At 51.9% G+C, this 26,918-nt stretch overlaps 1 protein-coding gene across 1 annotated transcript; it reads left to right on the top strand.

Annotated features, from left to right (window-relative positions):
• The first annotated feature begins 723 nt into the window (after positions 1–723).
• On the top strand, positions 724–25,985 carry Itga5 (integrin, alpha 5 (fibronectin receptor, alpha polypeptide)). The gene is made up of 30 exons (XM_013032536.1): positions 724–1,019; positions 7,944–8,074; positions 9,703–9,815; positions 9,942–10,062; positions 10,168–10,229; positions 10,325–10,370; positions 10,618–10,743; positions 11,192–11,236; positions 11,378–11,421; positions 13,883–13,939; positions 14,177–14,229; positions 14,516–14,724; positions 15,006–15,197; positions 16,045–16,090; positions 16,266–16,367; positions 16,537–16,592; positions 16,730–16,881; positions 17,386–17,523; positions 17,660–17,727; positions 18,293–18,443; positions 18,536–18,628; positions 19,268–19,347; positions 19,480–19,560; positions 19,646–19,751; positions 20,065–20,217; positions 22,009–22,089; positions 22,212–22,325; positions 23,171–23,272; positions 23,655–23,777; positions 24,870–25,985. Exons 1-30 carry the CDS (start codon positions 787–789, stop codon positions 24,951–24,953), a joined length of 3,162 nt encoding a protein of 1,053 aa, XP_012887990.1. The 5' UTR covers positions 724–786; the 3' UTR covers positions 24,954–25,985.
• Positions 25,986–26,918: the final 933 nt, after the last annotated feature.

The raw sequence follows: 26,918 nt of genomic DNA, 5'->3' as shown, positions 1-26,918 counted from the left end.
CATACAGCCAAGAAGCTAGAGAGAATCGGGCCAGCATCCTCCTGGTGAGTGACACCCACACCCCAAACTCCTGGGTTTTCCATTCTTTCTGCTTAAAGTGGGGTAGAGGAAGAAGGAACCCGTGGAGATCCTTTTCTTATTAGGCTGATTGAGAGAATGTGTACTCTTGTACCTCGACTGCACGGGCAGGAGTCTCAAACAAATCCGGCTGGCCCAAATCCAGGCACCCAGTGGCCCCGGAAGGCAAAAGGGGGGAAATCCCAATTGGCCAGGGGCCAGAGGAGTCTCCTCCCTGAAGAAATAGAGGAGACCCCACACACACAATATACAGCCTCCCCCCAGCCCTCCCGCCACCCTCCAGAGGTGATTCCTTTCCTCATTAGGAAATTCTCCGCTCCCTTTTTTCCGACTCCTTTTCCGAGCGTTTACGTTTTACATCTGGAAGGGAGGAGGAGGAGGAAGGAGGGGAGGAGGGTTGGAAGAACCCCAGCCCGCCCAGTCTGACCCGGGCCAGACAACCGGCCTCCAGCTAGGGCTGGGGCTGGAGAGGTGGGAGAAGAGGAGAAGGGGGTTGGAGAGGTGCGGGACCTTTTCGAGGTCGGGGGGGGCGCCCGCAATCGGCGTTCCGGGGACCCAGGAATGCCCCCCCGCCAGCCCTCTCGGCGGGCGGGGGGAGGGCTCAGCCGGGAGTTTGGCAAACTCCTCCCCGCGTTGAGTCATTCGCCTCTGGGAGGTTTAGGAAGCGGCTCCGGGTCGGTGGCCCCAGGACAGGGAAGAGCGGGCGCTATGGGGAGCAGGGCGCCTCGGTCCCCTCTCCACGCCGGGCAGCTGCGCTGGGGGAGCAGGCGCCGACCCCCGCTGCCCCCGCTGCTGCCTCTGCTGCTGTTGCTGCTGCTGCCGCCGCCCCTATCTAGGGTCGGGGGCTTCAACTTGGAGGCCGAGGCCCCTGCGGTGCTCTCCGGGCCCCCGGGCTCCTTCTTCGGCTTCTCGGTGGAGTTTTACCGGCCGGGCACCGACGGGTGAGTGGCGAGGGTTGGCGGCGGGATGGGTGTGCGTGCGTGTGTGTTGTGCGTGTGCGTGTTGGGAGACCGCCTGGAGAAGACTTAAGGAAGGAAAGGGGGGCGCGCGCCTGGGGTCTGGAAGGGACCAGGGCGGAGTTTGGAAGGACCAGAGCTGGAGTTTGGAGGGGGGGTGCCCATGCGAGAGTTGGGGGTCGAGAGGGGGGTGGCCCGGCGCGGCGGGGGCCTGCAGTCTCAGCCGATCGGTGGTAGACATGGGGGGGAGAGGACACGAAGCTAAAAGCTGCCGAAGTCTGGGCAGGAGTCTCAGAGCCAACCGAGAGGAAGAGGGCATGAATACAGAGCTGAGGGGGTCTCCGGCTGAGATCTGGAGGGGTCCCAGGTGGAAGGGACCTGAGGCCGGTTGGAGGGGCGCAGAGGGAGGTGTGGAGACCGGGAAGGGGTTTAGTGCGGAGGGTTCCACTGGGGAACCTCAGGATCCAGGGGGCCCATTGTGCGGAGAGGAAACGGATCCGGGCTGGGTGGACTGTGCGTGTAGTTAAGAGAGAGGAGACAGACTGAAGGGGTTGGAAGGTTAAATGGGGGCCAGCCTCATCCTCCCCTCCCCCCTCGAGCCCAGCCGGGAAAAGACCTGGGAAGGAGGGGGAGGACGGCCCCCTCCTCTTTCTCCTCAGTCTCCTGCTCCGCCTTCCACCTCCAATACATTTGGACAAGGCGGGCGGAAGGGAGGGGGGATCCAAAAATTTGTGGAGAACCCCAGGTCTTTGGGACTGGGGGCTCTGGGGTTGGGGTGGGGGTCGGGCTCAGCCGAGGGCGGGTACACGGATGTGTCGGGAGGGGTGTGTGTGTGTGCGCGCGCGGGCGAGAAGGGGGGTGGTGGGCGGTTTCCCTCTTCCTCTAACTCTGGGGAGGAAGAGAAAAGCTGATTTCCTGTAGCTTGTCGGCTGCCGCTGAACTGAGACCCAGCTCGTCACTTCTGGGGCTGGGGTCGGAAACTAAGCGGGAGATACTACCTCCGTGAACCCAAGAATGTCAGAATCAAGGTCCCGCAGGACCCTGAAAGACTCAAAGGAAGATTCTGGGCCACCTAAACCCTGAATGTCTATAAAAGTGGGGTGCCCACAAACTTGGGGGAGATTGGAGTTAGAATCGAAGCCACACTGGAACAAGGATGCTGGTTTAAAGGTGGGGGTGGGTGAGCAGAAAAGGTAACTTGCCCCTACTTTCTGGGGTGAGGGGGTGAAGGGCAGATGGCAGAGTCCTGAGCCTTCACAATGACTGTAGTAGTCTTTCTCCTTCACCCCTGTGCTTCCCACCACCAGCACCCCACTCCCACAGCCTTTGGGTTTGATGGGACCTCTGTGAGGAACAGGATTTTACACCTGATAACACTTACCTGATCTCTGATTTGGGAGCAGGGGAAAAGAGTTAATTTACCTAATTTAGTTGTAGAGAGGAGGGGGCAGATCTCTCCTTTGTCTGGGGGACTTAGAGAAAAGAAAAAAGAAAGATGGTTAGGCCCCAGCTGTTGGGTCTGTGCTTTTCAAGGTCCCCACCCACCCCCCACCCCACCCCCCTGGCCTCTTGCCCAAACCCCATTGCATCACCCTGGCCTGGAGCCTCTGCCAGGCCTGGCCTCCCCCAGGCCCCCTCAAACTTCTTACCACAACCCTAATGGAGTAGAGAAGAGGGGGTGGGGGGTCTCCTCCTCTTCCTAGCAGTTGTCTGTCTTTTAACCTTCCCCCCTCACCCCTCTACACACACACACACACACACACTCCACACAACACTATCATTTCCCAATTTGGATACCCCCAAAACATCTGGACTTTCACACACTCTTGGTTCCCTAGGCGTCTGGCCCCTGGCTTGATCCCCCAAAGCCCGCTTCTAATACAGAACCCAGTGTTCTTACTCCCCTTCCCTCCCCTCTACTCATCTTCCTTCCCTCCCAAGAGAACCCAGGTGTCCTGCTCAAATTCCTCCCTCTCTGCTTGTCTTAGAGCAGAAGGCTGGAGGAGTGTCACTCCCAACATTCTTCTTCCCCCGGGACCTCCCTCCCAGCCCAGCTGTGCCTTTCATTCTTCCCTTAGAGTGAGATAGCACAACCTGAGAGGGAGGGCCTCTGGGTACCTGTCTCTCCTTCATTTCTCCTGGAGAACACAGGGGAAGCACCATAGAGATTCCACGGCAGGATGGAGTGAAGCTTGAAGCCAGGTAATGCAAGACACCAGTCCTTACCACTTACCAGCCAAAGGACTGTGACCTGAGACAGGTGCTGGTGGCTCACACCGGTAATCCTAGCTACTTAGGAGCCTGAGATCTAAGGATCTCAATTCAAAGCCACCCTGGGCAGGAAAGTCCATGAAACTTTTACCTCTGTGTTAACCACTAGAAAACCAGATGTGGCACTGTGGCTTAAAGTGGTAGAGATTTCAGTAAAAATGTTCAGGGCCAGTGCTCAGGCCCTGAGTTCAAGCCCTGTGACTGGCAAAAAAAAAAAAAAAGAAGAAGAAGAACTGGGACCTGAAAACAGTTACTGAAGCCTGGCTTTCCCATGAACACCTAACGTACTCTAAAGACTGAATGAGATGATACTAATATATGTATATAAGGTACCTGTCTCCAGAGGCTGATTAGAACAAGAGAGACGTAAGAGTTTTATGGAGTTGGTTGTATACTGGTTTTAGCTATTTCCTCCCCAACCACCACCTCATTCTTTGAGCCATTCCCCATTCCTTATTGGATTTTTCATCCTGCCCATAATGGGGCTTGTGATCACGGTCCCTCACATTCCTTTAGCACTTTCCTGTGGATTTCTCCATAGTTACAAAACCCCTAGTGTTGAACTGTGCAAGCGTGGAAATTTTAGAGTAGAAGTTAGTTCAGGGACCATTCAAGTGCAACCCATCACTTTATAGGGAGAGAATTTAAGGCTTGAAGAGGGAAAGTGACTTGGCCCAGAACACTTGAAAGCTTGGAAGGTGGGCCAGTCTCATCGCTGGGGCTCCCTGAGCACTCAACCAACAACTGGAGGAAGGCAGCTTTTCCTTCCAAGCCAACCAAGCATCTCCCTTGTTTGTGTTCTGGGAGTTCCAGAAGCAGAAACTGCTGTGGGACCTGCAGGACTGGGCCCTGGTCCACTTGCTGCTATCCACCCCGACTTTGTGGGGCCAAAGGAGTCAAACAGTAACTGAGTATTGAACGGGAGACATGGTTAATCAAAAGCCTGCCTGGCTGAGGGGAGAGGGGAGGATCAATTGGCTGTGAGTAGACCAGAGGGTTGGTCTAGAATCCAGGAATCCTGGCTTCTGACTTTTATTTGGGAAAAGATTTTGGGTGACCCTGGACGTGTTTTTAAATAGCTTCTTACAGAGTTAGTTTTCCCACCTGTCAAATGAAGACAGTTTAGGACTCGTTTAAGGACGTCTGGAGGATAATGTGGGGCTAAGCTGGTATGTGGTCTGCACTGCCTGTGCCCTCTCAGAAGTATCTGTATCAGTTGTAAACCCAGTGGATGCTCTCTCTCTCTCTCTCTCTCTCGCTCGCTCGCTCGCTCGCTCTCTCTCTCTCTCTCTCTCTCCCCCTTTTTTATACTAGTCTTGGAATTTGAACTCGGGGCCTGGGTGCTGTCCCTGAGCTTGCTTTTAGTTTTGTTTTTGTTTGGTTTTTTTTTCACAGCTAATGATCTACCACTTGAGCCATGGCTCCATTTTTAGCTTTTTGGTGACTAATTGAAGATAGAGCCTCCCAAAGTTTCCTGCCTGGGCTGGCTGCAAACAGGAATCCTCAGCTATCAGCCTCCTGAATAGCTAGACTACAGAGGTAACCCATGGGCGCCCAGCCTCTGCAGTTATCTCTTAGCTAGAGTAGTAGTCCATGTTGGCAGGGGCTAATTCTAGAATTGCAGAGCTCTGAGACTTCAAAACAATAAGTTATGGCAATTATATCTTCCTTGGGTTCTATTTCAGAAGAGTTGGTCTGCCAAACCACATTTAGTATGGAGTAATTAATTACCTTCCAGTTTTGATGAACCAAAACTATCCAGTTGCCAGTTAGAGCTTCTGACCAGCAGGAGATAACCAGGTTCCCTACAGGAGTTGATTTCCTTCCAACCTAAAGCAACAAAAGCATGGGACATTTTAATTAGCCCTGGCTGTCTTATCAAGTAAATACTTTAGGCTTTCTAAAATACTGAAAACAGCTCAAGAACTCCTCCATTGTTACCTTCTTGAACCCTTAGGAGGACTCAGGATTTAGGTGGCCAGAACTAGGAGAATAAATGCACAAATATCTCCCTTGGCCTGAGGGCAGTGTGCCTATGTGTTGGATTGATTGGGACTACAGGCATGGGTGGGCGACTGAATACACAGGATAAGCCTTGTGAAGTTGGGGTGGGGGTGGTGGAAGGGTCTGGATCTGTGCCCTGTGCCTGCATGGGGCTATCCTAAATCTTCTCCTGGAGCAGGAATAGATATGCCCCACGTGTCTCTGTCCCTTGTGTTTGTGGCCTTCATAAACTTTGTGAGGCCTTGTCTGTCACCTCCCAATCCTGCTAAACACATTTCTGCTCCAGGCCATCTCTGGGGTTCTGGGCTCAGCTCTCCGAAAGAGCCAAGGATGTTGAGAAATGACAAGTGCGGAACAGGGCACGGGGTCTCACCTCCGTGCTCCAGGGGACTTTGAGAAAGAAAGGATGGGACAGTGTCCTAATGACCTAGGGCTAGAGCCAGAACCAGGGTTCTCATCACCTGGTAGAGGTAGAAGGCCCTTTCTGTATTTTTAGAGCCTGCAGGCAGGTCTTGGATGCACCGCTCCTAGTCTCCCAGCCCTGGGGCAACCACACCCCCAAGGATTCTAGCCTCCCTGTGGATGCAGTCTCCACTCAGTTTCAAGTCAGTTTGGAGTCTGTTTGGAGTGGCCCGCTCTTATCTCTTACTGGCTCCCACCCCCAACAGAATGAGTGAAAGGGGTGGGGCCCAGCGGGAGTGAGGACAAATGGAGAAGTGAGAGGTTGGAAACCCAAAGGAAGCCACAGGCTGTAAACATTTCCTGTCCCCAGGGAAACAGAAGCTAGTCCCTCCCCTCTCCACTCACCCCCTCCCTGAACTCCTGGAACTCTTTCTGCACCCTCCCTTCTTGCCTCTCAGCCTTCTCCATTTCCTACCTTTTGGCCCACACACCACACTTTAGTGCCCTTGGGGCTGTCCTCTCTGATTCCCATCCCCCTCCCCATCCCTCTAGATCCCAGGCCTCCCCATTCATATACTTGGTCCTTTGTGTGTGTGTGTGTGTTGGTCATGGGGCTTGGGCACTGTCCCTGAATTCTTTCGCTCAAGTTCTTCTGCCCTCTACCACTCTGAGCCACAGTTCTGGCTTTTTATTAGTGGCTGATCAGAGATAAAGAGTCTCATAGGCAAGGACTTTCCTGCCCAGGCTGGCTTTGAACCACGATCCTCACATCTCAGCCACCTGAGTTGCTAATATTACAGACGTGAGCCCACCAGCACCAGGCCTTACACCTAGTCCTCTTGGAAGACACTCTTAGCCGCTGTGCCATCTACTAGCATCTCCCACTTGTGCTTCTTTCCTAGGGAGCAAGAGAAAAGACTGAGGAAGTTTCCTTTGGGCCAGGAAAGGGGTAATGGGGTGGGCAGGTTGCAAGCTGAAAGGGGACAGAAACTAATAGAGGTAGAAAAACCTAAGATCTAAGACCAAGAGAGAACCCGTAAACCTGAACCAAGAGAGTAAGCAGTCATGAGGACAGCGAGGGACAAATTAAGAAGCAATGCCAGAGGCAGACACAAGAGAAGAGGCCAAGGCTGGCAGGGACACTAGTCCAATGGCCAGGGCAAATTGCCCAGGCTGCCAGATGGAGTCCTCACAGGAGATCCTGAAGGAAAAAGCCAAAGCTTGAAGGCTGTGTAGAGGCCTTGGAAGCAAGGAACTCAAGGATGGTAGAGGCTACATTGAAGGCAGGAAGGCTGCCTCAGCTATGACTACCCAGGACATGGGATCCCATCAGAGGCAAGCTTCTCTGGGGAGAACTAACTGATCCATTTGTTCAGGATGAAGAAGCAGAAGAGTAGGATTTGAATTGGGTCTTCTAGAGCTGGGATTGAAGGGGTTCAAAGCCTTATAACAAAACCAAATAGGTGAGGTTCACTTTGGAGTCCCAAGGTGGGGCAGGCCCAAGGAAACAGTCTGTGTTCACTGTTTGCAGCTCCTTTCTGCACTACAGCTGTCTGATTTCCAAGACTCACATTTTCCTCCTACACGCCCCAAGGGCTCAGCAGTAGGCCCTTGGATGCCTGGGTCTCAGCCCAGGGAAAAGGGTTTTGGCTTGGGAAGTAAGGGTAAAGGGTAGGTACAAAAACCCAGAAGCTATAGAGGGGCAGTGTATCTAAATTGTCCAATCAGAGGCCACACATTGCATTTGAGTGTGAGTGTGAGAGAGTGTATGTGTTCTTTTATTTCTGGTTCTGGGGAATCTAGCCAGGGCCTTGCACATGTTGATACTCTACCACTGAGCAATATTCCAAGCTGGGCTGTGCATCTAACCAAAACAGGTATCCACAGAGATGGTGAGAAACTGAGGCCAGAGCCCTCCAGCACTCCAGGAATTGGCTCTGCTTCCTTCTGTCTGTTCACAGGAGTTGTTGGAGAGGAGAGCGTGGCGGGAGGAGGAAAGGGGTTGGGTTAGTGACAGCAGCACATGCCTGACTCCAGCCTGTGCCTCTGGCATCTGCGGCATCTTTTGAGATATAAATACAACCCATGGGGCACCTACCCCCTACACACACGCACACGCACACACACACACACACACACACACACACAGTCCTGGCCTAGAGCCCTGACCAAGAGCTAGGAAGTCCTTCTCCCCCCCAGTAAGTAAGTTAACCTCTCTTCTCTCTTCCACAGGGTAAGCGTGCTGGTGGGGGCCCCCAAGTCTAACACCAGCCAGCCAGGAGTGCTGCAGGGGGGTGCTGTCTATGCCTGTCCCTGGGGTACCAGGCCTGCACAGTGCACCCCCATAGAATTTGACAGCAAAGGTAGGCTGGTGGGATTCAGGGAGGGCCTGAGGGTGGGTGTGACAGTAGTGGGGGGGAGGGTAGGACCCAGAGCCACAGGTGTGGCTGCCTAGGCCCTCTAACACACACATGCACACGCACACACACATGTACACACGCATGCGCACAGACACGCATGCACAACCGCCACGTTCTCTTCCAGCAGCAGTTCTCAGAGCCGTAGGTTCCTCATGGCACTCACTCTGAGGCCCAGCCCAAAGAGGGCGGGCGTGATTCAGAAACATGTGGCTCTCATTTCCACTGAATCACCCACAACGCAGGGAGGCCAGGGCTGTAACATAGACAAAAGCAGGGAGAGTCTCAGAGAAGAATCAGTTCCTTTAACAAGGCACTGACTAAGTGACTTCACCCCAGGCTCTGTGCCGCGTCCTGTGCTTCAAGACTGAAAGCTGATTGGCTGCTGCCCTCTGGGAGCACAGTTCCCAGACGGAGAGTGACAGCTCACACTCTGAGCACTTGCTGTGTGCCTGAGCCCTGTGGTGAGCTCCTCACAGACATCAGCGCCTTTAATCCTTCCAACAGCTGGAGGAGATATTATTATTCCCCCTCTTACAAGTGAGGAAGCGAAGATTTAGTCACTTGTCTAAGGTCTCTTCATCGCTAATAAATGATGAGACAGGAGATGGACTGGTGCAGTCTGTCTCCAGAGATAAGACTAGGGTGAGGAGACAGGAAGAGGAAGGCATCAAAAGATGGAGGTTATGGAGATAAGAATCATCAAAACAGCCCGTAGTTCCTGCCCGTAATGCTAGCTACTCAGATCTGAGGATCACAGTTCAAAGCCAGCCAAGGCAGGAAAGTCAGCAATACTCTTATCTCCAATTAACACCCTCAAAGACTGAACGTGGAACTGTGGCTCAAAGTGATAGAGCTCTAGCCTTAAGCAAAAATGCTCAGGGATAGTGCCTAGGCCCTGAGTTCAAGTCCTACAACAACCGAGAAAGAGAGAGACAGAGAGAGAGAGAGACAGAGAGAGGAAGGAGGAGAAGGATGAGAGGGGGAGGAGGAAAATAGAAGGAAATCAGTTGGAATTTTAAGAAGTAGGGAGAAGGGTAAAGGAGAGGGAGTTTGATTGGGATGCATTGTATCTCTTGTGTAATAATGTACACTAATGAAAAAAAAAAACCCTGAAATTTAAACAAAGAAGGAAAGAAGAGGAAAGGAGAAATGGTAGGGGGAAGGTTGAGTCATAGTTCAAGTGGTAGAACACCTGTTTAGCAAGCCCAAAGCTCAGTACTACCAAAAATGAAGGGAGGGAGGGAAAGCAAAGGAAGAAGAAAGGAAGGATTTGGAGTCGCAGGCCCAGGTAAACAGAAATTGCCCTCTTGGGAAGCAACCTCTGTTCCCCCATGCGCCTGCCTACTGCAAGCATTTTTGTCCCCTTGGGTGAGGAAGCCAGGGAGAGACAACGTGCTTGTATGCGTGCGTGCGTGTGTGTGTGTGTGTGTGTAATGAGTCCCAACTCCAAAGCAGACTGAAGATCCTCTCCTTGTCTAAATCACAAGGGTTCAGGACCTGGAAGTGCTGGACACCTCCAGGCTGCCCAATGGGACACCCCCACCACCCGCCTCCCTTTTTACCTCCCTAAGGCTCCCGGGTCCTGGAGTCCTCGCTGTCCGGCACGGAAGAAGAGGAGCCTTTGGAGTATAAGTCCTTGCAGTGGTTTGGAGCCACAGTTCGAGCCCATGGCTCCTCCATCTTGGTGAGGGTCCTAGAAGGATTTAGTGATTCAGGGGCTTGGGGATGGAGGCAGGCCTGCAGGGCTCGGTGGGGGGATCAGGGCTCTTGTGGGAGGAAGCCTGAAGCCCCCTCCTCCTGGGCCTTCCAGGCATGTGCTCCACTGTACAGTTGGCGCACAGAGAAGGAGCCGCTGAGAGACCCCGTGGGTACCTGCTACCTCTCCACAGACAACTTCACCCGAGTCCTTGAGTACTCGCCTTGCCGCTCAGGTAAGTACCATGATGGGAGGAAGGGCTCTCATCCCCCCCCCTCCCTCCCCTCTTCCCCCCCTCCCCCCTCACCTCTCCTCCCGCTCACCATCCTCTCCCACACAGATTTCAGCTGGGTGGCAGGGCAGGGTTACTGCCAAGGCGGCTTCAGTGCCGAGTTCACCAAGGTGAGAGGGCGAAGCGGGGAAGAGGGCAGGGGGCCTAGACACATGGGGTCCAGGATGATATATGGAGAGACTCACCTTCTACCCCCACCCTGCAGACGGGCCGTGTAGTCCTGGGTGGACCCGGCAGCTACTTCTGGCAAGGTAAGTCCTTCTTCCATCCTTCTGGGAGTCCCTGACACCAACCTCCCTCCACCACTCCCGGCCTGAACTCACCAGTCCTTTCTGCTTCTGCCGTCTTCGTCCCCCCCCACCCCCTCCCAGTTCTCCTCGGCCTTCTGCCAGGCTCATCACCCTCTACACGCTTCCTTTCCCTGAGCAGTGCTTCTGAAACCCTCCCCAGCCAGTCCCCAGAGCCCCCCCACCCATCCCCTCTGCGCCCCCTCCCCAGGCCAGATCCTGTCCGCCACTCAGGAGCAGATCGCTGAGTCTTATTACCCCGAGTACCTCATCAACCTGGTTCAGGGGCAGCTGCAGACCCGCCAGGCCAGCTCCGTGTACGATGACAGCTACCTGGGTGAGTGGCACATGGGGCATGGGGGGAGGGACGGTGAGAGAATTCAAGGGTTCCTACTCACAACCCTGCTTGCATCTCGTACTGGGGCTTGAACTCGGGGCCTGGGCGCTAGCGAACTTGTAGCTTTATCACTCAAGGCTGACACTCTGCATAGCTCTGTTTCTGAGAGTTATTTTGTGTGTGTGTGTATGTGTGTGTGTGTGTGGCTGATTGGAGATAAGAGTTTCACAGACATTTCTGGTTGGGCTGACTTTGAACCTTGATCCTCAGATCTCCACTTTCTAGCAGCTAGGATTACAGGCGTGAGCCACCAGCACCTGGCCCTGTTGCCATACTTGTCCTGTGCAGAATGAATGCCTATGAAGGGGATGGATTGGGGGCGGGGCAGAGCAAGGCAAGAGAATCTCTGAGGCAGGAATGCCAATATCCACTCCCTCTGTCTCCCCAGGCTATGCTGTGGCTGTGGGTGAATTCAGTGGTGATGACATAGAAGGTGAGTGTCCACATTTGGACCAGGGGAGGGAGGGGTAGAGATCCAGGACCTGGGGACCACAAGCAGCACTCAAACACTCCCCGCTTCTGCTGCTTTGCCTGGCTCAGCCTGATCTTATGACTGTGTCTCTTCCCCCTGCAGACTTCGTTGCTGGTGTACCCAAAGGGAACCTTACCTATGGCTACGTAAGATCCAGCCCAACCTCCCCTCCTGCCTCCCCTCTCTCCTTCTGGGCTACACAAAGAGCCATTTGTGGCTGGTGAGGGGGGGCGCCTCACAATCTAGATGAGATACAGACTCTGGAGTCAGACCTGGGTTCAAGTTCTGGTGCTTTTGCTGGATACGTTACGGTTATTTTTTCCTACCCTGCCTCCTGCTTAACCTCTCTACGCTGTATTCTCCTCTATATAATGGGATAATAATAGTTCTGACCTCACCAGAGGAACTGGAAAGGGTGAAATAAGATAGTCCATCTGAAAGTACTTGGTGAATTGTTCGGCTGAGTACAACAGGCAGCTGTTATAATTAGGCTATGACAAGGGCGTGTACAGATAACAGTGCTGTACATGGCCCTTCAATGAACACTTATTAAGGCAAGGGAATAGATGAGATGAAGACATTTTCCCTTTATCTCGAGAAGTAAGGTAACCAAGTATGTGAGATAAAACACTGCACCCCAGGCATCATCTGTCTATCTCTGAGTCCATGGAAGAGAGGTGTTGTCATTTCACATTTGCACCTGAGACAAACTGGCCTGTTTGTTTAAGATCAGCCAGTAAACTGGGCGCCGGTGGCTCACACCTGTCATCCTAACTGCTCAGGAGGCTGAGAGCTGAGGATCACCGTTCGAAGCCAGCCCAGGCAGGAAAGTCTGTGAGGCTCTTATGTCCCATTAAACACCAAGAAGCTGGAAGTAGAGCTATGGCTCAAGTGGTTATCCTTAAGCAAAATAGCTTTTGGGCAATGCTCGGGCCCTGAGTTCAAACCCTAGGACTAGCTTAAACAAAACAAAAAAGATTACCCAGTAAGATTTAAAGCCAGAGCTAGGTTACTTCAAAGTGAGCGTTCTGTGTACACTATGACAAGTTTTGAAAAGTGACCAAAGGGATGGCAGAACTGTTTGGGGTGGGGGGGAATAAAGCTGGGGTCAGGGAAGGCTTTTCTCTGTGCAGAGATGAAGTGAGAGGGTGTCCTGGACAGGGACAGAATGGAGGAAAATCTCTCAGGCTGCTTGGGATTGAGAAGGACAGTAATATAGATGGGCAGAGTCTGGGAGGTGACTCCAGGGAATCACAGGAGTGTCAGGCCAGAGGTAACCATCCCAGATGCACTCAAAGGCAATTAGTCAGTCTTATTCATGGGCCAGTGCCTGGGGTAAGGGTAGGGGTGGGGTGCAGGCCAGACAGGGGAGCCCAAAGCAGTTCTGGGCAGTTCTTGGGGGACTTGCAGCAGAGTCAGTTACAGCAACTACTGTGGGAAGGAGCCAGGGTCCAAGGGCCTTAGAGGTCTACAGGGATAGGCGGCTAAAGGGAGAACATAGAGAAGACAGAAGTGTTTGTGGCTCAGAGGGGACTGGAGGATGAGGGATGACTTCGGTGTTTTTTGTTTTTTGAGTTTTTGTTTTGTTTTGTTTTGTTTTGCCAATCCTGGGGCTGGAACTCTGGGCCTGAGTGCTGTCCCTGCGCTCTTTAGCTCAAGGCTAGTGCTCTACCACTTGAGCCACAACACCACTTTCAGTTTTCTGAGTGGTTTATTGGAGATGAGGGTCTCATGGACTTTCCTGCCCAGGCTGGCTTTGAACTACAATCCTCAGAGCTCAGCCTCCTGAGTAGCTAGAATTACAGGTGTGAGCCACCAGCACTTGGCCCTGAGCTTCTTTTGCTCAAGGCTAGCACTCTGCCACTTGAGCCTCAGCACCAACTTCCAGCTTTTTCTGTTTATGTGGTACTGAGGAATCAAACCCAGGACTTTTTACATGCTAGGCAAGCACTCTATTACTAAGCCACCTTCCAGCCATGACTTAGGTTTTGAGTTTAAGACTCCTGCGTGTGGCTGGGCCTTGGTGGTTCACTCCAGTAATCCTAGCACCTTGGGAGGCTCCTCAGAAGGATTGAGATTTGCAGCCAGCCTTGAGATACTTATCTCCAATTAATTAACCACAAAAAGCCAGAAGTAAGTGTGTGACTCAAGTGGTAGAATGCCAGCCTTGAGCAAAAAAAACACAAGTGAGTGCCCCAGTACTGGCATACACACACACACATACACATACACACACACACACACACACACACACACACACACACATCTACCAGTGTGCATTCAGTCATAATTATTGAGTGGCTACTAGTTACTAAGCTCCATTTATGTTCCAAAGGACAAAACCAAGCTTCTACCCCAACTGATCTTCCATTCTGGTAGGGCAGAGATGGGACAAACAGACATTGTGAAATCTGTGTAGTAGATAAGTAATTTGGAGGAAAGTGGATAAGCAGGCAGCTGGTGGAACCAGGAGAGGGGAATAGGAGGACAAAACTCAGGAGGGAGTTGGGAGTTTGTCTCTGAGGGAGGTATTCCTACCTCCAGGTGTCCCCCTTATCCTTCACCCTTGCAACACTTGGACCAATAGGCTTCTCTCCTCATTTCCAGGTCACCATCCTTAATGGCTCAGACATCCGATCACTCTACAACTTCTCAGGGGAACAGGTAAGGACCTCCACCACACACACACACACACACACACACACACACACACACACACACAACACATACCCTAGCTTGGCTCTCTGCCAACTAAGTCCCAGCCCTGATGCGATGATGGCACACTTCCCAGCCTCCTTACAGCCTGTGAACTGCTTTACAGCTCCCTCTTGATCCTAACTGTTGACCCTGCCTTGTTCTGAGACAGTGCTGGTCCCTCTCTCCCCTTCCCCCCCCCCCCAGATGGCCTCCTACTTTGGCTATGCCGTGGCTGCCACTGACATCAACGGGGACGGGTGAGTAGTGGGAAAGGAGCCACCATGATGGCCTTTCCAGATCCAAGAGAGAAGAGGGAGCTTGGGACAAGATGCCAGCAGTGTTTCTCCAGAGCCTTTGGCTCTGGATTCTCACTCATGCTTGCCTTCCCCTTGCTTAGGGACAAAGAGATTGCTGGGAGCTAAATCGGAGCCCTTGGGTCTTCTGATCGGTGTGGGAGGGACCACGGGGGGCCAGGATGCCTGTGGAGAGTTACAAGACAGAATATGAGAATGCCTGGGTCTGCCCTTCTTCCCCCCACCCCAGACTGGATGACCTGCTGGTGGGGGCACCCTTGCTCATGGAGCGCACGCCTGATGGGCGCCACCAGGAGGTGGGCAGGGTCTACATCTACCTGCAGCACCCAGCTGGCATTGAGCCTGCACCCACCCTCACCCTCACTGGTCACGATGAGTTTGGCCGATTTGGCAGCTCCTTGACCCCCCTGGGGGACCTGGACCAGGACGGCTATAATGGTAAGCAACATGAGCTCTGGAAGCTGAGGGTGATGGGGAAGGGTGGGGGTGGGGGGCAAATTAGGGATTTGGGAGTGAGTTCTATCTGTTAAGATACACAGGCTCCCCTGCTTTTCCAAGAAGGTTGTGAATGTTAAGCCTGGATGTTGGAGATTTGAAGAGATTAGAATACAGGAGTTCCAAGTCCTGGGGTCTAGTGGTAGAGATTTGGATCCCCACGCCTCCCCACCACCCACCCCAATTCCCGGCTTGCTGACTGATGTGTGTTGTATATCTTGCAGATGTAGCCATCGGGGCTCCCTTTGGTGGGGAGACCCAGCAAGGAGTAGTATTCATATTTTCTGGGAGCCCAAGAGGCCTGGGCTCAAAGCCTTCCCAAGTTCTTCAGCCCCTGTGGGCAGCCGGCCACACCCCAGACTTCTTTGGCTTTGCCCTTCGAGGAGGTCGAGACTTGGATGGCAACGGATATCCTGGTGAGTTGGGCCCTAGGCCCCTTCCCTTTGGAATGCCCTGGTCTCACACTGTAAAATATATAAATAAATAAGCCTAGAGAACCAACTATAACCAGCCATTTAAAATTACTATTACTTTCCTTTGTGGAAACCAGTTTTATAGTACTGATTTTAAGGCTTTTTTTTTTTTTTCAGTACTGGGATTTTAACTCAGAGCCTCTCTCCTACTCATTCTTTCTAGGCAGATGCTCTACCACTTGAGCCACACCTTCAGTCATTACCATCATACACACACACACACACACACACAACTACACTGTGTGTATGTGTGTGTGTACATGCCAGTCCTGGGGCTTGAACTCCAAGCCTGGGCACTGTCCCTGAACTTTTTTTTTTTTCCCAAGGCTAGCACTCTACCACATGAACCATAGCTCCACTTCAGATTTTTGGTGATTAGTTGGAGGTTAGGGTCTCATAAACTTTTTGTGCCCAGGCTCGCTTTGAGGATCCTCAGAATACCAGCCTCCTGAGTAGCCAGGATTTGCAAGCATAAGTCACTGGCACCCAGCTGTTTTTATAGTTTCTTATTCAAAAGTAAAATACACATGCACCTGTACATATGTGTCTGTTTTGGGTTAATTTTCACAGTATTTTAGAAGAACTAAAATTTTGAGCACTTAAAAAAAAAAGGAAATAGAATTACCCATCCTAAGCTCCTGGGTGCAATTCTAGGACATTGCCACCAGATGGTGTAGTCCCTTCACTTCAGCCTCCTTGAGCAATGAAACTCAAAGGTGGGTTGGGGAGGTTAGGAAGGGTACATTCTGATTTGGGCTTGCTGTAAGGGGTGGTTTCTTGCCTTCTGCAGATCTGATTGTGGGGTCCTTTGGAGTGGACAAGGCTGTAGTATACAGGTATGAACTCAAAGCGGGTACTGAGACAGCCTGGGAGAAATGGGAGTTTCTCCTTAAAGCTAAGATTGGGAAAATGAATGTAAAAGAAACTGTCATTCTGGGTCTGCAACATCAGACTCCTGTGCCCAGCCTCTCAGAGTCCTAATTCTATTTATCCCACATCCATGTTTGCCAGGGGCCGCCCCATTGTGTCTGCCAGCGCTTCCCTCACCATTTTCCCTGCCATGTTCAATCCAGAAGAGCGCAGCTGCAGCTTGGAGGGGAACCCTGTATCCTGGTGAGCAGAACCAGAAGACTTGTAGAGATCAGGGCCTGGGAGCAGGCAGAGGCCCGCCTATGTCTGCTTTTAGAGAGGGATGGATGGGGGTGTCCTAGATGGAGGTCTATCTGGGAAGAAGGTAAAAGACAGGGTACTGGTCCAACTGCATTTGTTGGTCTTTCCCCAGCATCAACCTCAGCTTCTGTCTCAATGCTTCTGGAAAACATGTCCCCAACTCCATTGGTAAGGGAAACAACCTGGATCTCTCAGGCCCTGGGACAGCAGGGAGGGGTTGTGGATGGGGATACCTTCTCTCTCCTTGAATAGAGTAGGAAGGTGAGGCCAATTATCCTGCCTTCTATGTGTGTCCCTGACTACAGGCTTCACGGTAGAACTCCAACTGGACTGGCAGAAGCAAAAAGGGATACGACGGGCACTGTTTATGGCCTCCAGACAGGCAACCTTAACCCAGACCTTGCTCATCCAGAATGGGGCTCGGGAGGACTGCAGAGAGATGAAGATCTACCTCAGGGTATGGCTCTGAGGACAGGGGTGGACTGGCCAGGGCAGGTGACCCACACAGAACTAAGACCCTTCCTGAAGGGAGTGAGATCGGAAGGCTCTCTGGTCATGTGAGGCCGAGGAAAGGAGGCTCTTCGGTCACGAGGACTGGGAGCCAGGCTGCCAGGGCTTCTGAAGAAATGAGGTTGTTAAGAATTGCAAAAAGGAGGGGCCGGGAAGGTGGCTCAGTGGTAGAGCTCTTGCCTTGCATGCCTGAGGCCCTGGATTCGATTCCTCAGCACCACATAAGCAAAAAGAAAAAAGCCGGAAGTGGCGCTGTGGCTCATGTGGTAGAGTGCTAGCCTTGAGCTGAAAAGCTGAGGGACAGCGCCCAGGCCCAGAGTTCAGACCCCAGGACTGGACCCCCCCCCAAAAAAAAAAGAATTGCAAAAAAGAGATGCAAAACTGAAAGAGAGGGGCCACCGAGTCCCCCCAGAGTCCCCTGACCTTATGAAGTTTCTCCCCTGATTTCTAGAATGAGTCAGAATTCCGAGACAAGCTCTCCCCGATTCACATCGCTCTCAACTTCTCCTTGGACCCCCAAGCTCCCCTGGACAGCCATGGCCTCCAGCCAGTTCTGCATTACCAGAGTAAGAATCGGATAGAAGACAAGGTGAGGATGGGGTAGAAAGAGGAGCCCTGGGAGGACTGAGACCTGGACACCTGGGGGCAGGGCTGTGGAAAGGAAGGAAGGGCCTGCAGCCCAGGCATGGTGGAAACTCCCCTCTCAAGATTGCCCTGCTCCCCAGGCTCAGATTTTGCTGGACTGCGGAGAAGACAACATTTGTGTGCCTGACCTGCAACTGCAGGTATATGGGTAAGTGGTGCTAGCCGTGAGCTGGGAGTTTCAGGGTACCCCTGGCACTCAGATATTAGTCGGGACATACTAGTTGTGTGACCTTGGGAAGTCTCTGAAATTTCTCTGACTTCTGTGTCTTTCTACATTAGGAGTAAGGACATTTCTTTTCTTTGGGCTGGTGCCAAGGCTTGAACTCAGGGCCTGAGCATTGTCCCTGAGCTTCTTTGTGCTCAAGGCTAGCACTCTGCCACTTGAGCCACAGTACCACTTCCAGCTCTTTCTGAGTAGTTTATTGGAGATAAGCATCTCATGGACTTTCCTGCCCAGGCTGGCTTTGAACCAAGATTCCCCAGATCTCCGCTCCTGAGTGGCTAGGATTATAGATGTGAGCCACCATCGCCTGGCCGCATTTCTTTCTCTGTCTTGATAGAAGGGTCAAATACAATAGTCTGCATAAAGCAGCTAGGCTCGTGCCCAGCCAGAGTTGGAACTCAGTGCTGTCTCTTCTGTACTATTCACATTCCCCATTGTCCTCATTGGGCCATTCGTTCCCCAGCATCCTTATCCTGTGTGTCCCCTCCAGGGAACAGAAACCTGTGTATCTGGGTGACAAGAACGCAGTGAACCTGACTTTCCACGCCCAGAACATGGGCGAAGGCGGTGCCTACGAGGCTGAGCTTCGGGTCACGGCCCCTCCAGAGGCTGAGTACTCAGGACTCATCAGACACCCAGGGGTGAGAGAGAGGGGACTCTCTCCAAAGTGGGGTTGAGGGGATATCTCTCCAGAGGGGACACCCAAGCCTGACCTTTGCCCATACATCTCCAGAACTTCTCCAGCCTCAGCTGTGACTACTCCGCCGTGAACCAGAGCCGTCTGCTGGTGTGCGACCTGGGCAACCCCATGAAGGCAGGGGCCAGCGTAAGTCTTGGGTGGAAGAGGAGGGGGTTGAAACTGAGCATTTGTGGCTCCTAGCTCCTCGAGAGGCTGAGATCTGAGGATCACTAGTCAAAGCCAGCCCAGGAGGCTGGGCATGTGGCTTAGTGGTAAAAGCGCTTGCCTAGCATGCATGAAGCCCTGGGTTCGATTCTTCAGTACAGTAATGGCAGAAACAGAAAAAGCCAGAAGTGGTGCTGTGACTCAAACGTAGAGTGCTAACCTTGAGCAAAAGAAGCTCAGGGACAGTACCCAGGTCCTGAGTTCAAACCCTAGGACTGGCAAAAAAAAAAAAAAAAAAAAAGCCAGCCCAAGCAGGAAAGTCTTTGAGACTCTTATCTCCACTACCAGAAAGCTACTGAAAATAAACCAGAACTAGAGCTGTGGCTCAAGTGGTAGAGCAGTAGCCTTGTGTGAAAGAAGCTCAGGAACAGCTTCTAGGCCCTGAGGTCAAGCCCCAGCCCTAGGACCAGCACAAAAAAGAAGATGAGGAGGAGAAATCTGGAGGGAGAGAGGACCCCAGGACAGAGTCCCGTGAGTCCAGAGTTGGCCGCAGCATAGGAGAGAGGGCTGGAATTGAAGCAAGGCACATGCTCAGTCTAACAGCCCCTTTCTGACCTGTAGCTCTGGGGTGGCCTTCGGTTCACTGTCCCTCATCTCCGGGACACAAAGAAAACCATTCAGTTTGACTTCCAGATCCTCAGGTAGAGTGTGGGGAGGGCTGGGCTGGGGGCAGAAGGGAGGGCGGGGCAGGTGGGTGGCCAAGCCCAATAACAAGTGTGGAATTCTCCTGGGCTGAGCTCCGGATGCCACCTCAGTCTTCCTCCATCCCACAGTAAGAATCTCAACAATTCGCAAAGCAATATGGTCTCCTTCCTGCTCTCCGTGGAAGCTCAAGCCCAGGTGTCTCTTAACGGGTCAGTGCCCAGTAGAATGGGGGGGGGGGCTCTTTTCAGGATAGGGGGTTTCTTCTGCCCCTCTCTCAACCACTCTTCTCCTCAGTGTCTCCAAGCCTGAGGCGGTGCTCTTCCCAGTCACCGACTGGCATCCTCGAGACCAGCCTCAGAAGGAAGAGGATGTGGGCCCTGCTGTCCACCACGTCTATGAGGTGAGACTGGCTGGGTGGTAGCCAAGGAAGCGGAAGCAGAGGGGAGGGGCCGGAATGAGTGACAGAAAGAGAAGGAGGAGCTAGTGGGAATGAGTGACAGAAAGAAAAGGAGGAGCTAACGGGATCAGAGGGAGGATGGAGAAGAGGAGAGAGAGCTGGGTGAGTGACAGGAAGAAAAGGTCCAAGAGAGACAGCGCAATGAGGGACAGGCCAGCTGAGTGGGCTGGAAAGAGGGGAAGCCATGTAGCCAGGGTATGGTGGGGTGTGGTGCCCAGAATCTCAGTGGATCAGCACTCCACCTTCTTCTCCTCAGCTCATCAACCTGGGCCCCAGCTCCATCAGCCAGGGTGTGCTGGAGCTCAGCTGTCCCCATGCTCTGGAAGGCCAGCAGCTCCTCTATGTTACCAGGGTGACCGGACTCAGCAACTGTACAGCCAGCCACCTCATCAACCCACAGGGCCTGGAGGTGAGGGCTTTGATATGCTCAGAGGACCAGACTGAGGGCCTGGGAGAAGTGGGTGAGAAAGGAAGAGTCAGAAGGTTCAGAGGTTTCAGAGGCCTGGGAGGGAAAAGCAACTTTGTCCATTGCTTTCTTTCTGCCTGAAGCAACCTTCCCTATTTCCTGGTGTTTATCCAGGGCCTTGATCTGAGCCACTTCCTCCTGGAAGCTTTTTCCAGATCTGTCCTTCGGGGCCCGTGCCTTTGTTTTGGAGTTACACAAAAGCAGCATTTGGTGTAATGAATGTTAGGACACCATTAGACACAGGAAAAGAAACCCACACCAAACAAAACCGATCAAGTCCCCCACTCCTGGAGTTTTTGTTCTAGTGGAGGCTGATAGACAACAAAAACTAAAAAGAGAAAAATTACAGGTATTGAAAAGTTATGAAAACACAGAACTGATACGCTGTTGGGGAGACTGGTGACCTTCAGTTATGTCATCAGGAAAATCCTCATGAAGAAACAGTAAACTGAGGCCTGGGGCTAGAGTCATGGCTCAAGTGGTAAAGTGCCTGCCTGCTAAGTATCTAGCCCTGAGATCAAATTCCATTACTGGGGGGTGGGAGGCAGGATGTAGAGAGTTTTGGTCCTGCTGGCTCATACTTATAATTCTAGTTACCCAGGAGGCTGAGATCTAAAGGTCAAGGTTTGAAGCCTACAGGAGCAGGCAAATCCAAGAGACTAATTTCCAATTAACCAGGAAAAAAAAGCCAGAAGTGAGATGTGACTTAAGTAGTAGAAGAACAGCTATGAGTGAAAAAACGGAGCCAGAGTTCCAGACCCTGGACTCACACCCAAGAATTGACACCAGAGCTGGATGGATGACAATGTCTCATTTCTATAATCCTACCTACTCAGGAGGCTGAGATCTGAGGATCATGGTTTGAAGCTAACCTGGGCAAAAAAAAAAAGATTGTGAGACTCTTACCTCCAATCAACTACTCAAAAAGCCAGAAGTGGTGGGGCTGGGAAGGTGGCTCAGTGGTAGAGCGCTTGCCTTGCATGCCTGAGGCCCTGGGTTGGATTCCTCAGCACCACATAAGCAAAAAGAAAAAAGCCGGAAGTGGCGTTGTGGTTCAAGTGGTAGAGCGCTAGCCTTGAGCTAAAGAGCTGAGGGACAGCGCCCAGGCCCAGAGTTCAGGCCCCATGACCGGACACAAAAAAAAAAAGAGAGAGAAGAAGGAAGGAAGGAAGGAAAATCCTGAGGCCTAAAAGACAAAGATGAAGCTACCTATAAGCTACAGAAGAACATTCATACAAAGAGAACAGCCAAGGCAAAGAAAAAGGCTCATGTCTTCATGAAAACCTGAGTTCCATCTGTTTTCAGATTTCAGTGCTGAGCTCCCTTGGTGCCTTACACATGGGAAGTGGTCAGTGGAGTGGACTGATAGAAAGGCAGATAAATAGCTGGATGCTTGCAGCTCATACCTGTAATCCTAACCGCTCTGAAGATTGTGGTTCAAAGCCAGCCATTTTCACAGGCAGGCAAGTCCATGAGACTCATCTCCAGTTAACTCTCAAAAAAGCTGGAAATAGAGCCATTGGCACAAGTGGTAGAACACCAGCCTGGAGCAAAAAAAACCTAAGGGTCAGTGCCCAGACCCTGAGTTCAAGCCCCCAGTACCTACACACTCCCCCCCACCCCTGCACGCGCGTGTGCACACACACACAGAGGCAGAGGTTAAACAAAGCTGTGGGCTATTTTCGATGCTGTAATGAGTTGGGAAAGGTATCCAAGGGTCTCGTCCTCTTCCAGCTGGACCCCGAGGGCCCCTCACACCTGCAGAAACGAGAAGCCCCAAGCCGCAGCGCCGCCACCTCTGGGGCAAAGGTCCTGGTAAGTCATTCTGAGCATTGGGTCAGGACCTACGCTTGGAGTACCTACTTGGGCTCTCAGAACTATTCCCCCACACACACAAAAAGGGGGCAGAATTCCAAGTTCAAGCCTTTTCTTTCCAGAAATGCCCAGAAGCTGAGTGTTTAAGGCTACGCTGTGAACTTGGGCCATTACACCGACAAGAAAGCCGAACTCTGCAGCTACATTTCCGAATCTGGGCCAAGACCATTCTGCAGGTGAGGGAGCCTCGCCTCAGCCCTGACCCTGACCCTGACCCCTGGGCCTGCCCAGACCAGCCCTGCCTTTTCTCTACTGTCCTAAGCAGCTCTCCTTTGGCCAATGGACAGGACACTGCAATTCCCTTGTCCCCTGATCTAGATCAGAAAGTCTGTCCTTAGCGCCACCTCGTGGCCATAGTAGGAGTAACCTCTTCCTCTTCTGGCCAATTCAGAGAATGGAGAGTGAGAAGAGAGACCAAGTAAGCAGATGCAGGAATAGTAAAGAGCCATTTAATCCAGCATACATTATGGTCCAAGCTTGGATCTGGGTGTTGACCCATATTAATGATTCAAAAAAGAAATTTTATTTTATTGAACATGTCATCTGATTATACATTATTTAGTTTCAATTATACATTATTTAGTTTCAATTTCTCAGTTTTACATATATTATATAAGAAACAGTTCAGCTGGGCACTGGTGGCTCACACCTGTAATCCTAGCTACTCAGGAGGCTGAGGTCTAAGGATCACAGTTCAAAGCCAGCTCAGGCAGGAAAGTCCTTGAAACTATTATTTCCAATTAATCAAATCACAACTCCCTCCACTCCCTTGTGAAAAAAAGCCAAAAATAGAGCTATGGCTCAAGTAGTAGAGCACCAGCCTTGAGCAAAAAAAGTTCAAGGACAGAGCCCAGGTTCTAAATTCAAGACCCAGGTGGCACAAAATAAAGACAAAAGAAACATCAAGAGAGAATGAGTCCAATATAAGGAAAGATCACAGCCTGAGCCCTAGACCATGGGGAAGCTCTTTGTCTTCTAGATCCCAAAAAAGGCTGCTCTAACCTCTCTTTCCCACCCACAGCGGGAACACCAGCCACTTAGCCTTCAGTGTGAGGCTGTGTACGAAGCCATGAAAATGCCCTACCGGATCCTGCCTCAGCAGCTGCCTCAAAAGAGACTTCAGGTGAGGCCAGAGGACCAGAGGTCTAGTTCACAGAAGCCAGGCTCAGAGCCCTGGAACTAGGACTGGGAATGACCATGTAAGGAATAACCGTGTCATCTACTGTGTGAGTGGCCAAGCTGGTGAGTTATAGAAACACCTGTCTTACGGGATCAGGGATGGCTTCCTGGAAGATGTGATGTGTAGGCTGAGGCCTGAGGGAACTAACCAGGCTAGCCACTCATGAAAGGATGATACTGAGGAAAGGAAATAACAGGAAGGCCCAAAAGTGAGAGACAATATTGTTGCCCACTCAAAGCGCTGATGCCTTCAAGTAACGGAGACCAAGTATGAGCGAGGAAAGTCTGTGGGTTCTCAGCGACTTCACTGGGCTTGCTCCCCCCAGGTGGCCACGGCCGTGCAGTGGAGCAAAGCAGAGGGCAGCAATGGCGTCCCGCTGTGGATCATCATCCTAGCCATCCTTTTTGGACTTCTGCTTCTTGGTCTGCTCATCTACATTCTTTATAAGGTTAGCCACATCCTGCCCTACACTTGGCCCCCCTGCCTGCAGGTTTTGCCCTCAACCCAGCGTAATCCCAAGTATCTACCACCAGCTGTTTTCTGGGAGTATGTTCTCACCTCCATCCTGCCTACCTGAGTCCAGGCCTGACCCTTCCCGAGGACCCTTTCTTCCATCTACAGCTCCTAGCTTAGAAAGAGTCTTCTTGTCCATTTTGCAAAAGCACTGTAGCCCACAGATGGCAAATACAAGGCTATTTCTCCTGTCACTTCCTCTAAAAGTCCATGGCAGCCATCTCTAGTCAATCATCTCCTAAGAGTGGTATGGAATCTTTAAGAAGCAGCCACTGCTAGGCAGACAGACTCCATATTTGAGTTGAAGGTTTGACTCCATGGGACTTCTTTGCCCTTCCTAGCTTAACTGGGGGACTCTGTGTGTGTGTGTGTGTGTGTGTGTGTGTGTGTGTGTGTGTGTGTGTGTGTGTGTGTGTGTGTTGTGTGTGTGTGTGTGTGTGTGCAGGTGCGTGCGTGCGTGCGCCAGTCCTGGTGTTTAAACTCAGTCTGGACTTTGTCCTTGAGCTTTTTCATTTTTCACTCAGGACTGGCCCTCTATCACTTGAGCTACACCTCCACTTCCAGCTTTTTGGTGGTTAATTGGGGATAGGAGTCTCATAGGCTTTCCTGCCTGGGCAGGTTTCAAATTTTTTTTTTGGGTCCGGTCGTGGGGCCTGAACTCTGGGCCTGGGCGCTGTCCCTCAGCTCTTCAGCTCAAGGCTAGCACTCTACCACTTAAGCCACATCGCCACTTCTGGCTTTTTTCTAATGTGGTGCTGAAGAATCGAACCCAGGGCCTCGAGCATGCAAGGCAAGTGCTCTACCACTGAGCCACCTTCCCAGCCCCACTGGGATCATTTTTTAAGATACTGATTCAAGGATAAAAGGTCTCTAAATCACCTTTGATTATCACTCTCCTGTACCCACTGGACATCGTCGGGAAGTCTCATAGTCTGAATTCTGATTAGGAAGACTGAGGAATCCTAATTTTCTCTTGGAATCAGAGTCGTGCTGGTACTTAACTGCTCCCTTCTTTCCGTTTCATCAGCTTGGCTTCTTCAAGCGTTCCCTCCCATACGGCACAGCCATGGAAAAAGCTCAGCTCAAGCCTCCAGCCACCTCTGATGCCTGAGTCCTCCTGATCCCAGACTCCCAATCCTGAAGAGCCAGTCCCCTGCTCTCCATCTGTTCACAGAGAGGGGATTGAGCACTTCCTGAAGGTGCTGAGGGCCAGGGAGAACTTCCTCTCCCTGGCCTAGAGACATACTTGAAGGGCCAGAGCCAGGGGCCAGGAGAGAAACTGGGGCTGACCCTCCCCCTGTGCACTGTGAAGGACCCTCGTTTACACATGCTCTCCCACAGATGGGGGAACTCAGATCCAGGGACAGAAGCCTCAGCCTTTCTGCAGCCTTTGCATTTCAGAGTTTCCTGAAAACAACTTGGAATCATAGCTAGGGAATCTATTTGTGGTTCTTCGGGCCAGCCGTGCCACCAGGACTTCCTGTCCAGCTCCAGCCTGCAAAGATGGGTCATCACTCCTCACCAGAGATCCAAAGGAAGCCCCACCCCCTCTCCAGCTAAGAATCTGGGGCTTGAGGAGTGAGACCTGGCCTGGCAGCTCCAACAGCCCCCACCCTGGGGGACTAACAAGGAACACTAACCGAGGATGGACCGCCTCAGGACAGATCCCAAATGAAGGTCAAGGGTCAATGCTGGCCCAGACCCAGCTCTAGAGGAGTCAGAACTCACATGGAGCTGGATCCAGTCTGGGACCTGGAGTTGATCTAAAGCCCAGCCTCAGATGTTGATAACCTAATCTGGGCAGATCCAGGACTGTATTTGGGTCTGCTCCAGACCTGGGCCTAGAGGCCCTATTTATCCCTGACTTACGAATAGTCAGGAATTGCCTAGGACCCTGAAGAGGCCATGATGGCAACAGATCTGGAACCTCAGCCTGGCCAGACTCAGGCCCCCTCAGTCTCTGGAGAAAGGGGAGCCTCAGGCCTGCAAGACTTAGATTCTGTCCACCAGCTGCACTGATGCTGCCCCTCCCCCACTCCTTGCCCAACCCTCCCTTCCCTTCCCCTGGGCTCCAGACACCCTGGACTTATTTAAACTCTGTTGCAAGTGCAATAAACCTGACCCAATGTCCCTACTGACCAGAGAACCTGTATCATCCCACCCCACTCCTTCCAAACTCATCCTGAAACCAGATGGCTTGGCCAGAAAGAGATGTCTGCCTCAAGGCTTTTCTCTATGGGGAGCCAGGAGAATGTCTCCCCAGGAACCTCTGTTAAGTGACTTAAGAATGGAAAGGGAGAGGGAAGGGCTCACCTTTTTCCTTCATCAGCCCCCCACCAGATCTGGTCCTTGACACCCCTAGGGAAGAAAGGTTTAAGGATAATGGAAGCATACAAAGTTGAAGGTGAGGGAAGATGGTGCAGAGATTCACCTGGCCTTCACTTAAACCAAACTAATAATAAAGGGAGAAAAAGCCATGGAACTAAAATGGAAGAAATCTAGTTAGGTTTTCATAATGTCATCATTGACATTGTACATGGTGCAAAGGGAGGTGTTGGATAGTTTATTTGTTTTGGGTTTTTTTGTTTGTTTTGGGCTAGTCGTGGGGCTTGAACTCTCGGCTTGGGGCTGTCCCTGCGCTCTTCAGCTCAAGGCGAGTGCTCTACTTCTTGAGCTACGGCGCCACTTCCAGCTTGCTAGTGGTTTATTGGAGATAAGAGTCTCACCGACTTTCCTGCCTGGGCTGGCTTTGAACTGTGGTCCTCAGATCTCAGCCTCCTGAGTAGCTAGGATTACAGGCATGAGCCACCGGTGCCTGGCTGGATGGTTTATATATATATATATATATATTTGATTCCATTTGATTTCCCTCAATCCTGTGAATTAGGTACTCTTGACTCTGTCTTCACAAGGAGAAACTGAGGCCCAGAGATTATATAATATGCTTGCCCAAGGTCACACTGTGTGGCAGAGCAAAGACAAATTCAGCCTTATCTGACAATGATAGATCTGGTTCTTAATCAACATGGGCTTTGGATCAGCCACAGGCCCCAGATCTTGGAAAATAAAGCCTTTC

This window comes from Dipodomys ordii, unplaced genomic scaffold, assembly GCF_000151885.1.
Source record: "Dipodomys ordii isolate 6190 unplaced genomic scaffold, Dord_2.0 Scaffold155, whole genome shotgun sequence".
In the NCBI taxonomy this organism is placed as follows: domain Eukaryota; kingdom Metazoa; phylum Chordata; class Mammalia; order Rodentia; family Heteromyidae; genus Dipodomys; species Dipodomys ordii.
This window is presented reverse-complemented; position numbering and strand designations above follow the sequence as displayed.